General features: G+C 30.2%; 1 protein-coding gene across 1 annotated transcript; it reads left to right on the forward strand.

The window, feature by feature from the left end:
• Positions 1 to 939: 939 nt before the first annotated feature.
• LOC127255251 (isochorismate synthase, chloroplastic-like) lies at positions 940 to 7,836 on the forward strand. The gene is made up of 10 exons (XM_051280719.1): positions 940 to 1,150; positions 1,256 to 1,444; positions 2,585 to 2,859; positions 3,882 to 3,999; positions 4,098 to 4,511; positions 5,697 to 5,815; positions 5,928 to 6,096; positions 7,069 to 7,153; positions 7,259 to 7,449; positions 7,571 to 7,836. Exons 1-10 carry the CDS (start codon positions 1,043 to 1,045, stop codon positions 7,628 to 7,630), a joined length of 1,728 nt encoding a protein of 575 aa, XP_051136676.1. The 5' UTR covers positions 940 to 1,042; the 3' UTR covers positions 7,631 to 7,836.
• Positions 7,837 to 15,525: the final 7,689 nt, after the last annotated feature.

The following is a 15,525-nucleotide window of genomic DNA, read 5'->3' on the forward strand; positions in this document are numbered from 1 at the left end:
TTGCAAAATATCAATCTACAGTGACAACATGAATTTTGTATTATATGAAATTGATAAATAGTAAACATATTATTAAAAAAAATAGCTCTTAAAAATATCATCTCCTGTGTATTTGGTTGAGAATTTTTTGAAGATTTTTTTTAATTATTATTTATTACTCCCTCCGTCCCACATACCATGTCCACGTTGTCGTTTCTGTTCCTCCCACGTACCATGTCACTTTCCTTTTTTGGAAAATGATTACACACTTTAATCTCATTTTAAACATTTTAATTTTATTTTTTTAAAATTTTAATTAAACTAATTAATTATCTTAATCTTAATTTATAATTATTTATATTATCGGATAATTATTTTCACTAATACATTTTTAATTATCTACTGATTACACTCCTCTTAAAATACCGTGTTTACAGTGTAGCAGAGACACGGTATGTGGGACGGAGGTAGTACTTTTTTGTTCATATCTATTTTTATAGCATCAAACAATTATTATGATATAATTTTTTTTTATTATTTAAAATTTAAATTTTTACATAAATACTCTATTAATTTTTAGCAATTTTTAGCAATTTTTTAATTTATTTATTATTTTTTATATTATATATTATAAGATAAAAACAAAAATTTAAAAATTAAAAATTAAAAATTAAAAGACGGTGGGGTAAGGGGAGGGGCTTGGAGTTCCCTCTGCCCGCATACATCCGCCCACGATGCTCACCACTATTATAAGTAAAAAATAAATAAATAAAATAATAATAATAATAATAATAATAATAATAATAATAATAATTTCTGTCCTTATTTAGTCATAGGGAGTGGCTATTTATAATTGGCCTTTAATTGACTTGTTCAATTCTAAGGCATGGCCTGTACTTCTATGTGTATATATATATATATATATATGTATTGCACACTAGTAGGAGTGTGTGTCTCATTCTTACCACAAGAACATAAAAGCCAAAAGGCAAAGTGTTCTTAATTACACTTAGGTTTAATTTCTTCAATCTATTTTTATTACAAATTTAAAAAAAACACTGTAATGGCTGTTGCTGCTAAGTGTTCAATCATTGGTTTCTTCAACAAAAAAGATTCCATCAAATGCTCCTATTCATTCACGAAAGAATCCATCAAATTCTCAGCTACTCCTGTAAGAAAACAGTGTATTTTTAATATTTATTTTTATTTTTATTATTGAGAGTATATATATTTATTTAATTATTAATTATATATATATATATATATATGTATTTAGAAATACGAAGAACTGAGTTCTTCAATGAATGGGTGCCATGGCGATTCGAGAGCTCCTCTAGGGACCATTGAGACTCGAACATTTCCCGTCGCGGCGACGACGGCTGTGGCAGCCGATCGCTTACATGCCGCCATTTTTGATCTCAAGAATAATCCGCCACACGTCGATTCCGGCATCATTCGTATTCAGGTTAGCCGCTGGAAATAAATTTTAATTTTTTCGAATTTTCTTTTTTATAGTATCTAAACATTCACTACAAAAATAAAAGTTTATATTTGTAACGAGATTTCGTCCCTAAAGTTTAAGTAGCTAATATAATTACATCTCTAATTCATTATCTAATATCATTAGTAATGGAAAAAGTAAATTTAGAGAAAAAAAAAATTTCGTTACAAAAATGATATCTTTTTGTAGTAATTAAATAAATAAATTCAAAACCCCATTTCTTTTAAAGATTCTAAAGAAAAACATGGCCATTTTTTTGCCATGCAACAAATTACAGTATCAATTGTTCGTCCCTTAATAATATATTCATTTTTCTATTTTGGTAAGTCAAATAACAAAGTATCAATTTCATTTTTTTTTGTAACTATACTTTGTAATAACATTAAAAATATCCTTACGACTTACAATATATTACACTAACGTCATTACTTTTATATCACACATACTAATAAGGTTATTTTGATTTTTTCTACTTTATTCATACTACACCGTAATATAATACTAGTATTCCTAAAACTCAGTGCAAAAAACAAACGAATAGATAGATTAGAGACGGAGGGAGTATATGGAATCATAGTGTAATATAGACTTTGCTCTTCAATATTATTTTTCCCATACGATATATATTTTATTTTTTCACAAAAGTCAAAAATTATTATAAAATATTATTTTTTTATATTATTTACACAATTCTTTATATATTATATACTCCCTCCGTCCACGTACAAAGTATATATTTGTTTTTTGGCGCGATGTTTAAGAAATAATAGTATTTTAATTATAGTGGGTAGTTAAAAGTAATGTAATGATATTTTTGCCCTTGTTTTTGGTGTAAAAGTAACGATGTGATGTAAAGTAAGAGTATTTGTAAAAAAAAGAATGAGGTATTTAATAAAATCTTTACTTTGTAATTGGACATGCCAAAATAAAAATATGTATACTTTTTAACTGGACCGAGAAAATAAAACATAAAATTTCAAATCAAAACACTAAACAAATAAACCCTATTTATTGTTATTATTTATTTATTTATTTGATGGAATTTTAAATTTAGAAAGGTAATTAAAAAGTAATTTAATTATGAAATAATATTTGGTGTTAAAGGTTCCAATCGAGCAGAAGATTGAATCTCTGGATTGGCTTCGATCCCAAGCAGACAGTAGCAGTACTGTTCTGCCACGCTGTTATTTCTCTGGTCGGGAGCCTGCAAATATTAATATTAATATCCCCAAGATCCAAAACTTTGACGGTAATATCAATGGCGACCATGAAAATGATATTAATTGCAAGAAGCTCCTCAGTGTTGCCGGCCTCGGCTCTGCTGTATCCTTCCGACAGCTCACTCCTTTCTCTTTGGACGATTGGCATTGCATCAAAAGGTATCTATCTATCTATCTCTTCTATAATACTTATATATACACACAAATTTATATATATATATATAGATAGATAGAGATAGCTCAATAGTTTATATAGCAATGACCCCAACAAATCGACCCGTGTATCCATTTAAAAAATTTTACAAATAAAACTATAATCAAATAATAATAAAAAAAAGTTAATAAAAAATAGTCGTACATATATACACAATAAATAGTAAAATTATTAAAAATAATATATTTAAATTGTGTTCAATTTAAATTAATATTGTTTGAAAAAATTATTTTACAAATATAATAAATATATTAATTAATATTCATATATTATAAATGAGTTGTGTTGGGTTCGGGTAGAGGACCTCAATCCTGACATGATTTGTTTATTATCTTATCGAGATCATATTGCATACATAATCAAAATTATCGATCCAAACCTAATTATTCTATATCGGATTATCATGTCGTGTCAATTTTCCTCTACAATATTATACACTCAATCAAACCAAAATATTAAAATTAAAATACTTTTTGGAAAAATTTGAAAAACTCTAATTTTATATTCCTTATGGATAGATATACTAATATAGTGAATACTAAAATATCAAACTAATAATCTATATGTGGTTTGGAAATTATATTTATATACTAATTTTTTTTTTAAAGTATTTCAAAATTTTGATATTTTCGATACTTTTTTAGTAAGGTAAATTCGGTATTTCAGTATTTTGCTATTATTTTCCTTCCCTATGTACATCAATACAATCTAAAATCTAAAAGAAACCCTAATTTATAAATTTAGAAACCCTAATTCATAAATGTATAGATAATAATCTAAATCTAATAGAAACCCTAAATTTATATAAATTTAGAAACCCTAATTCATAAATGTATAGATAATAATCTAAAATCTAATAGAAACCCTAATTTATAAATTTAGAAACCCTAATACATAAATGTATAGATAATAATCTAAAATCAAATAGAAACCCTAATTTCCAAAATTTTATTTTAATTGATTTCAGATTCCTGTCGAAGAACTCTCCGTTGATCCGAGCTTACGGTGCGATCCGCTTCGACGGAAGGTCGGATATTTCGTCAGAATGGGAGGGATTTGGTTCATTCTATTTCATGGTACCTCAGGTAGAAACCATTCCCAAAATATCACATCAAATTATTTATACATCAAATCATACATCTATTTTTCTTTTATTACAATGCTGTCTCAACCCCAATTGTAGGTCGAATTCGACGAGTTCGAAGGGAGCTCGATGATCGCAGCGACGATCGCATGGGACAATCATTTGTCACGAACGTACGAGGAGGCGATTGGTGCACTTGAGGACACACTTTGGCAGATTTCGTCGTCGGTTGTAAGAAAGAAATTAAATGGAAGAACAGGCGATGCAGTTTTGCTTCACCAGAGTCATGTCCCGAACAAAGGCTGTTGGGATTCAGCCATTAATAAAGCTTTGGAGATGATAAGGAGGGAAGATACGTCTCTACTGAAGGTTGTTCTTGCACGTAGCAGCAGAGTTTTGACAGATGTCGAAATCGATCCATTGGAATGGCTTAATACACTCAAATCTGAAGGTGATAAAGCTTATCAGTTTTGCCTTCAGCCTCCCCAGTCGCCTGCATTCATAGGAAACACTGTAAGAAACCCTCTCTCTCTCTCTCTCTCTCTCTCTCTCTCTCTCTATATATATATATATCTATATATAGTGTGATGCAATTAATTTGTTGATATTTTGGTCTTTTTGGCTCGGAATGGGATGAAATTTCATGATTAATTTGACAAATAAACAAACAAACAAACACTTAAGGGTGTGTTTGTTTGGGGGATTGGATTTTAAATACACTATTTATCCCATTTTTTTCCCCAAAAATATCAAATTAAACACCTATTTTTAATTTTTTTATATTATACTACAAATCAATTTTATATTCAACACATTGCATCAACACCTATTTATATCACATAATACAACTATTCAAATTCAAAATTTTTATTATTCAAATCCCAACTCAAAATCCAAACCCCCGAACAAACACATCCAGTATTTTCTATTTTTTTAGGTTTTTTTATGCAATTTTCTTGGTGTCTTTTTTTTTTTTTTTTAAACAATTCAAACCAAAATCAATACTTATTCAATTAGTTTTAAATAAAAATACATTATTTTATCTCATAAGATATCCTATCAAAATACTAGTTAAATAAAAACTCAATTCAACACTCAATTTCAAATCAATGTTAAATTGCAACCAAATAAATTTTTGGCTTTTTCTGGATTCTATAGTGTGCTTGTTCGAGATTTTTTTTTTAATAGATTTTTTCTCTATTAATGATTTTCTTTTTTTTTTCCCCTTAAAAATAGATATTAAACATTTATTTTTTTAATATTACGCAAAAGGCTAATTTTATGTTAAAAAATCACATCAACACATATTTATATTATTACAACTTTAGATCTTAATATTTTAATTTAACACCCATGCTGAAACTAACCATTAATTATATATAATTATATTATTAAATGATATAAATTAAAATAAATAATTTTTAACCATTCAGTATAGGTTCAGCACCGGATCCCCTCTATTTATATAATATCAAACAATCATTTAAATTCAAAATCTTAATCCCAAACGAACACACACTTAGGGTTTTCGAAGCTATAAATATATTCGGTTGTTTATATGCTATTTCTATTATTCACTTTCATCAATAAAATTACCTTCGATTTTGTTTGTCAAGTTTTTCCTTATTTGATTATCTCAATTCATGCAATTGACAACAATTTTTTTTTTTCTTTTTTTCTTCTTTTTTTTCTGAATAGCCGGAGAGACTATTCCATAGGGATGAACTGAGTGTGTGCAGCGAGGCTTTGGCAGCTACACGAAGAAGGGGTGAGACTGAGCCTTTAGATCTGCAAATTGGACATGATTTGCTTACAAGGTATATATTCTTCATTCTAACATCATCTAATTATCCAAATCTTCTTGCATTGTATGTGTAGTTTTTATGCACAATTAAATTATTTTGGATTTTCTCTTGAATTGATTTGTAGTAAGAAAGATCACGTGGAGTTCACGGTCGTAAGAGAAAACATAAGAAGAAAGTTCGAGGAGATATGCTCCCAAACAATAGTCGAACCGAGCAAATCTCTCCGGAAACTTCCACGTGTTCAACATCTTTATGCTAAGCTCACCGGAAAACTCAAGCAAGAAGACGATGAGGTATATATATACATATATATAATTATCAAAATTAATTAATTCTCCATTTCACTATAAATAATTAAGATCATAATAAAAACATAATTAATTTGATAATTTTTAAGCCATTTGTCAAAATGAACCACACTCATAGCATATCAAATACTAATTCATTCGTCTCATTTAATTTGTCAATTCTTTCTATTTTCGTTCGTCCTATTAAATTTGTCAATTATTTCTATTTTCTTTCGTCCCACATAATTTGTCATTTTATTTTTTAAAAATATAATTATACACTTTAGTCGCATTTTAAAATTCATAATTTATAATTTTTTTTTAAAAAAAATTTAGTTAAACTATTTAGTCATCCTACTCTTAATCTATAATTATTTTTATTACATTATAATTATTTTCACTACTATATTCCTTAATTAGTTACTAATTACACAATACCTAAAACTCTAGTGTCTAAGCATGAGACAAATTAGTTGGGACGGACGAAGTAGTATTTTTTTTTCTACGTCTTTTTATAGGGTTTTAAATCTTTATAATTTCGATTTTAGGGTTTCCTATATAAATACTTATTTCGTCTTTCAAATTTAATCTTAATCTTATTTAAATTTAGGTTATTATTAATTTTGACAAAATTAATTTTTTCAATATTTAAATATTAGTCTCTATTCAACATTAATTCAGAATTACTTATGTACATTCTATTTTCATCATCTTTAATTACTAACTAAATTTTTTAAAAATACCATCCATTACTTTTTTTTTTTAATTTTCTGTTTTCACTTTTATCATTTTTTAATATAAAATATTGATCTTTTTAATCTTGTGCTCAATCCAAATGGACTATTTTTACCTGATGAAGGAATTATTTAATTGCTTATTTTCAATTCAATTTTTTCTTTTATTAATAAAATTTTATTCGACTTTGATCGACAAATTTTCACGCCATCTCAATCGGCACAATCTGCATCAATTTTGCAGTTTAGAGTACTGTCTTCTCTTCACCCAACTCCAGCTGTCTGTGGCCTTCCTGCAGAAGACGCTCGACAACTGATCGCAGATACAGGTAATTATATTACAATAACAACAAACTTACGACTTCCTACATACAATAAATCAAACAATATTACGATTTTCAAATTAATTAATCAAAAATTGTAATGGAATGCAGAGATGTTTGATCGAGGAATGTATGCTGGGCCAGTTGGATACTTTGGTGGTTCTGAGAGTGAATTTGCTGTGGGAATAAGATCAGCTTTGGTCGGAAAAGACATCGGAGCATTGCTCTACGCCGGAACCGGAATTGTCGAAGGAAGCGATTCTTCCATGGAATGGCAGGAGCTCGAGCTCAAGACTTCACAGGTAATTATTATAATTTATATTTAATTATAATCTCACCTAAAAATTTAAGCTAATAAAAAATAGACATATTATATAGTGTTTTTCAATATATCGATGAATTTAATTTTGTGAGTTGTTGCAGTACACAAAATTGATGAAACGTGAGGAGACGGCTTCGATGAAGGAAACTGTACATCTGTAAATGGGATCGACTATCGAATCGAATAATTTTAAGTGATTAATTCTTAATGTGTTCATTAATTGTAATCTGGTGGGGTTTAGTCTTGTTAAATTTTATTTGCCTTAAAATTATATATATATATATATATGTTCACACATTTATTTCTTTGTTGTATGGAGGGATCATGGAGGAATGGATTTCTACTTGAATTTACCTCACTGAAATATAAAGCATCTTCTTTAATGAAATTAGGGTTTGTTGAGTCAATTTATTTTTGGATTGCACTATTTTTCATATATATTACAAAAAAATATAATATATACAATAAACACAATATAATATATATATATATTCTATTTACTTACAAAAATCAACAACTCAACAAAAATATATTCTCTTCGTTCCAAATATCATGTCCACGTTGTCATTTTCATCCATCCTACTTAATTTGTTACTTTCCATTTTTGGCAAAAAATTACACACTTTAAACATTAACTAAAAATCCTAATCTAAACATAATTATACCTATTTACTACCCCCACCTACCCATATTTTAATTATTTTAATATTACCCACAAACTTAACCAGATACTCGCATCGCATTTATCTTCTTTCTCTGTCCGCGATCTGGAAAACCCTTCCATGGAACGACGCATTTGTCTGCCGATGTTGTCGCGCCATCGATTGTTGCTCCGACTCCGAGGGATCGACACCCTATCCCCACCGTGGTTTTTTGCTGCCCTAATTGTGGGTATTCTCTAATCGAAAACCCTAAATCGCGTTACAACGCCCTCTTTTCTGGTCTTTACTCCGGCGACGGCGATTTGGTAATTTTTTTTGGCGAAAAGCTTGGTGCATGTGAAGACAACGGTGGGTGGGTGCCGGACACGGGAGAGCCCTTCGATCTCGGACTGGATCTCGACGTTAGTCCTCCGATTTGTGAAACCACGCCTGCAACTGCTCCTCGTCCTCGAAGTTCACCGGTAAAGGACGAGGGGTTGGAAGGTGGCGTTGCAGTCCCTACCGAAGCTGGCAATATTTGGTTTGAGCTTGGATTTGTCCTCGACTCTGAGGATGAGGACGAGCACGAGTACGATGTGGAACCTACCATTTACCAATTCCGATCGTCCCTACGAACACGTCCCTTTACAGGACGTTGGTGAGATCTAAATCATACTTTTCTCATATTTATGGGTTGTTGGATTAAAATATGAGTATATTGCAATTCTTGTCTAAATAAGTTGTTAGGGCTTGATTTTGCTGTCGGTTGGCTTTGATTAGAATTATTGATGTTTTCACATGCTCGTTAATGCCTTAACTGTCTTGTTATTGTCGATTCCCTTGATTTTGAACATTCTAAGTGTTATGTTATTGTCGGATCGGATTGTGCATGTGATTTCAGATAGTGATTCTTATACATATACTGAATATGTTTTCATTTATGAACTCGGATTCTTAAGCATGAACTCGAGTTAAAATTTTGAAAACAAATATTTTTTGGTGACTTGCATGTCATCATATAACATTAACATTACGTGCCCAAATACATACTGTTTCATCATTTCATAAAACATTTTTACAAAACATTTACAAAATAATCTGCTTTGATCTATTTTCACAGTTATAGTAACCTTTAGAAACTTACAAAAGTTTTATCATTCACATATTGTTATCTCTAATAACCTAGGTCATACATAACCTTTTCAATTCCATTGGCAGCCCTTTTTTCTATTAGATATTGAATGCATTCATGCACTAGTTACATTGAAATAATTAGTTGATTAAGAAGATTCCCAACTCTCAACAAGCTCTATTTTTTCAAATGCGGGAGCTTGTAAGAGTTTCCTCCTTTTACTTTCATTACCTCAATCATGCAATTTTATAAACTTAAAAATACTTTATTTAAACATTGTGGTGTCAATTATTTGAAGCTAGAATCCATAGCATCCAGTAGTTCGGTGACACTTTTGCATGATTTTTCAGTTTGCAAGCTTTGAATTGCACGAAACCATCATAGATCGTTTACATTCATGTCTGGAGAGTTTGGTGGTTGTTGGATAAGAACTATGTTGAAACCATATGTATTTTCCGCACGAACAAAGTCTGCATCATCACCTTTAATATGTGGTTTTGCATTGTCTTGTTGTATCAATATGCGTTTTGAAAAATTAGGTGGCCATTCTCTTTTATGGCTGGGATAATCTGCATGTAGAAAATAGACACATAAATTGCATACATAAGCCTGCATACATTTTGTTATTTTGGAATGCAACAATGAATTAGAGAAACCGATTATCTTCTATTATAATTAAGAGAATAGAAGACATCAACACTATGTTTTCTCACATTTTATATCTCCTATGTTGAAAAATAAAGTTTACCTGGTTAATTAAACAACTTTTGGTAACCTGCTTTGTCACGGATTGAACTGGTTTAGTCTCTAAAGTGTCGACCACTCGATTTTTGCTTGATCTTTTGGCCGGAACTTGTTCTGTGAATGAAAAAATTCCTATTTTCTCATCAAACAATAAATTCCTATCTTGATCCCATATAGGGCGTGAAACAACATACATGAACATTACTTTTGTAATGAATTTTTTGCTTTTGTTTTATAGGAGTCAAGTAATATCGATATGTGACATTTGTCATATAGAACCATTTCTCATCAATGTGTACTACATTATGCATATTTTGAAAAGATGCATTTTCAATACACCTATGAACATCTAATGCTTGTATTAATAAGACAACCTTGCGAGTTTGTTAGCATCAGTCAACTCTGGCCTGATTGCACTTGTATGCGGCCTAATATGCTTTTTTTTTTATCCATCCGTAGACAGTTGATTTCGATGTTTGTAGGCCATTTGCCATATTTCTAATAGAAGATCTTTGTATCAACGGTAAACTTTCTTTTTCATTCAAATTTGGTGTCATCTTATCTTTTCGGACCACATATTTCTTCATGTTTATACTAATAGTCTCACCTTTTTGAATTTGCTCTTTTGCAGCTTTCCAATGTCTTCGCACTGTCTGTACAGAACAATTGAATAATTTTGTTGTTTATGTGACTCTTCCCTTGTCCAACTCCAATCATTCGTTGCATGTTCCGAACAGAGATTAAACAATCTTGTTCAATTCTGCAATAGTAAGAACTTTTTTGGTTATTGAGATAAGATGTGGTGTTTAGTGATTTAATGTGGCTTGATTATGTGAAAGTAAAAATGGTGTGAACATACTGATTGTTGTATTTATTAGTTTTTGATTTAGGCAATATTTGACACGGATTGGAGAGAAATTTTCAGCTTGTTTTGTCATGGTTTTGAGGGAATATTTTATCCTAAAATTTGGCATGTTTAATGTATTGAAACAGATTGTGTGTGTTTAGGGTATGTAAATGTATAAGTGTATTGATTTTGATTAGACTGTTGTCTTTTTACTTTTGGACTGCACAACCCACGTGGGCCTCTTTAATTTTCATATGTAATTTATATATATTTTTTAATACATCGCTTAATAATATAATTACACTAACTAATTATTCCTACATAAATTCCCGTGTCTACAGGAACATGGACACATTTTCTGGGACGGAGGGAGTATTATTTTTAATATTAATAACACGATTCTCTATTCTTAACATAAAAAAATATATTAATCCAAAGTTAATCTACAATATAATACATCATGTCCTATTATTAATTCACTTAATTTTGGTAAAATTAATATTATGGTTAGATGTTTGTTCCCTACTCAATTTTAACGATACAATTCCAATATATATTTTATTCTTTAATAAAAAAGTATTATTTAATACTATTTTCGTCCGTAGAATTTATTCTCATTTTTTTAGTCCGTCATATAAATTTATTCCATTACTAATTTTGGCAAAGTAAAAAAATCAATATTTAATTATTACCCTTAGTTCAACACTTATTTAAAACAAATACCACTAACTTTATTACACACTCTCTCTTCATTTACTTTACTTTCTAACTAAATTTCTAAAAATACCCTAAACTAAATTTTTTCAATAAATTATTTATTTTTCTTAATTTTCATAGAGGACCAAATTTATTTGAAGAGTTGAACTGAATTTAGAAAACCAAACACATAGAGCTTGTTTCAAGCCATAGAAAGCACGCCGCAACTTACAGATTTTAGAAGAAAAAGAAAAATTTAAAGGCAATTCCATATAAATATCATCAGATAGATCACCATGGAGAAAGACATGCTTGACGTCCAATTGCGAGAGAGACCACTTACGAATAATTGCAATTGCAATTAAACAGCGAACCGAGGTAAGACGTGCCACCAGAGCAAAGGTCATCGTAATCAATGTCATATTCGTGTGAGTAGGCTTTCGCAATTAAACGAGTTTTTAACGCTCAACTGACCCATCAGACTTAGTTTTAATCTTAAAAACACATTTGCACCCAATAGGTGTTTTTATCTAGAGGTAAGTCAACTAACTTCAGACATCGCTTGTCGCTACAACGGATTAGAATTTGCTTCATGAAATGACCTGGGCTCATGTAGAGATAGGATAGTAGAAAAATAATGATAATCACGCAAATGAGTAGGTGGATAACTTACTCGATGTGATCGACGAGGTATGACAGGTCCAGGCACCGCAGTAGGATCAACATCTGGAGACGAGGTCGGAGGTGGATCATAAGTCTTAATTGGAACAAGATCTAGAGGTGGAGATGGAGTCCTAGGATAATAAGAGAACAAAGAAGGACATGACAACATGAATGAAAATAAACCAGAAATAGATTAAATATGAAATTTAGACAGGATGGAAAACATTACACTCTTCTAAAAGGTAACACAACGAGATATACACAACCGTTTAGAGATCGAATCCAAAAGTCTATAACCTTTATGCTCTATCTCATAACCAAGAAGACAACATGAATGCCCACGAGGTTCTAATTTAGAACGTTCATGAAGGGATAAGAACGAAACCGATATAACCGAAGAAACGAATGATACTATAATCGGGTGGCTGACCATATAGACATTCAAAATGAGTACTATTATGGAGGACAAATGATGAAATATGATTTGTGGTATAGACAACAATAAGGGCAACTTACCCAAAAACCTATCAGGACAAAAGGCAAATAAAAGAGACGCACATACAATATTTATAATATGACGATGTTTGCGCTTAACGTGATCATTTTGTTGAGAGGTGTATGGACATGAACGTTGAATCAATATACCTTGATCAGAGAGAAAGCTTAACAAGGTAGAATATCTATACTCAAGGCATTATCAGTACAAATGATCTGTATGGAGCAGGAAAACTCAAGTTTAATTATTTGAGAAAATTGAGTGTATATTTGAGATGATTCTGAGCGGTATTTCAAAAAATATATCCATGTAAAATGGGATTAATCATCTCTAAATATGATATAATAATGATACTCACTCATAGAGACAACAAGAGAAGGATCACAAATATCAGAATGAACTAGAGAAATCGTTTACTTGCGATCGACATATTTTTTGAAAAAGATAAGGTTGGTAGTTTTCCCAAATAACAGTGTAAGCAATCAAATTATTCAAAATTAGTAGAACCCAAATGAGTCTTACTAACAAGAGACTTAATTTTAGAGTAAAATACATGACCAAGACGAATGTGCCACTGAAGACTAAGGGAAGAAATGGCGGTAAAGGGGTATGAGTAGAACAGAAAAATTATGGAGAGAGATTTTCAAAGACTATACCTCAAATAGTCAACCCAGCTTTCGAACTGTCCTAAAAATTTGACCCGTATGTTGATCATGAACCTGCACATCTGAAAAGGAGAAAGTAACAGTAACTCCCTAGTTTATTAATTGGCTAACTGATATAAGATTTAGAGTCAACTGAGGAATGCAGTAAGTATTTGGTAGATATATAGATTGTAGACATACATATCTTGAATGAGTGATATCCATGCAGCTTCCATTAGCAATTTTTATAGGCGATAAAGAAGACACGTGATATGCATCGGTCAAGAGACCAAGTGTAGGTTTCATATGATTATAACAATTAGAATTAAAATACCACTTAGAACTACATGAATTGGCCATGACATGAGAGGAACGAGAGGCAAAAACTTATGCATGAGAGTTACAATATTTTGAATGATTGCAGATGCATACTGATAAGACGATTGAATATTTTACGCATTTTGAGGTGGTCTAACACGAAAATTCTGAATGACATGATTTTGACAATATCAATAGTGACACTCTACCGCCATAATACGATTACCGGCATATTAAAGAAACATGATAGAAAAAATTAAAAAATAAAACTGTCACAAAAATAAAATTGGATCACACCACGACGTAGAGGACGAAGAGATGAGGCGAAAGACGAAAAACGACGACGATTATTGTCGGGGTTGACTCTCACGTGCCGGTCAAAGTTCCGACGGCATGAGAGTTGACTAGCACGTGTGACCTACAGGCGCCACCGATCGGCGGGATTTGTCCGGCGAAGGGTCGCTGGACGACGGGGAATACGATGGTGCCGGAGGTGAGAATAGATGATCACTGGAAGTTGATGAACAAGATTTCGATCTAGTAGCTCTAATACGTGTGAAATTTTAGAAAGAAAATAATTAATTGCATTGATAATATAGTCGGGACCTATTTATAGACATAGTCCAAAACGGATAAAAACAAACAATAAAATAAAAAAATCAATAATAAATATTCTAACAATTTTATACGATTTTCAATAACAATATACTATTTTTTTTTTACAAAATATCATATTAAAATATTATTTAAATCAGAATTTAAATTACCACTCAAATTTCAAATCAAAGCCAAATAAATTCATTTTTTTTACTATTTCCTAATTTTGATAACTCCAAAACTCTCAAATTGTTTTCCTAAATTTATAGATCAATTTTGAGAGAGTTGCAGCCGCATAAAATAAAACTCTTCCGGAGTTGGAAGTAAAATTTGTTTGTTTATTATTATTAGGGAAAATATCAGTTTTTTGTCCGAATATAGCCAAAATTTATTAATTTTGGTCTCAATATAAAAATCTTATCAATTTTGGTCTCAATATAACCAAAACTCAATCATTTTTTGTCCCAATATAAATTTTTTATCAATTTTAGTCCCAATATAACCAAAACTCATCATTTTTTGTCCCAATATAATCGAACCTTATATTTTTTTGTCCCAATATAATCAAACTTTATCTTTTTTTGGTCCCACACCGTCAACAAACCGACGGAAAATGCTGACGTTAAAAGAAATCAAACCTTATATTTATATTTGAAGAAATTGCACAAATTTTCAGTCGGTTTGTTGACGGTGGGACCAAAAAAGATAAGGTTTGATTATATTGGGATAAAAAATGATGAGTTTTAGTTATATTATAACTAAAATTGATAAAAAAAAAAAAATTATATTATGACAAAACATGATGAGTTTTGGTTATGTTGGGACCAAAATTGATAAGATTTTTATATTTGGACCAAAATTGATGAATTTTAGTTATATTTGGATCAAAAATATTTTTTCCATTATTATTATTATTATATTATTATTATTATTATTATTATTTCTAAGCATATTCTGCACTATTCAATTTGTATGATTTTTTTTAAATAAAAAGTATTTTTTTTCTCGTAACAATATAAAATCAAATTACTATTTCAACAAATTTTTAAATACCCTAATATTTAACCAAAACTTTTTAAAGAGAGATAGGGAAAATGACAAAAAAAAAATAATAGCTCCAATAATAAAAGACTAAGTGTTAGGAAAACGGGGCCCTGCCCATATTAAATTTTCCTTTAATTGCTACCGTTGGCAACCCTTTGTTGTTTCTTTTTCTTTTCCTTTTTTTAAAAAAAAAAAAAAGAAATTCAGCATTGTTTCCTTTTTAAAGAACCTCAG

Source organism: Andrographis paniculata, unplaced genomic scaffold (assembly GCF_009805555.1).
Source record: "Andrographis paniculata isolate CXL003 unplaced genomic scaffold, ASM980555v1 Contig53END, whole genome shotgun sequence".
NCBI lineage: Eukaryota > Viridiplantae > Streptophyta > Magnoliopsida > Lamiales > Acanthaceae > Andrographis > Andrographis paniculata.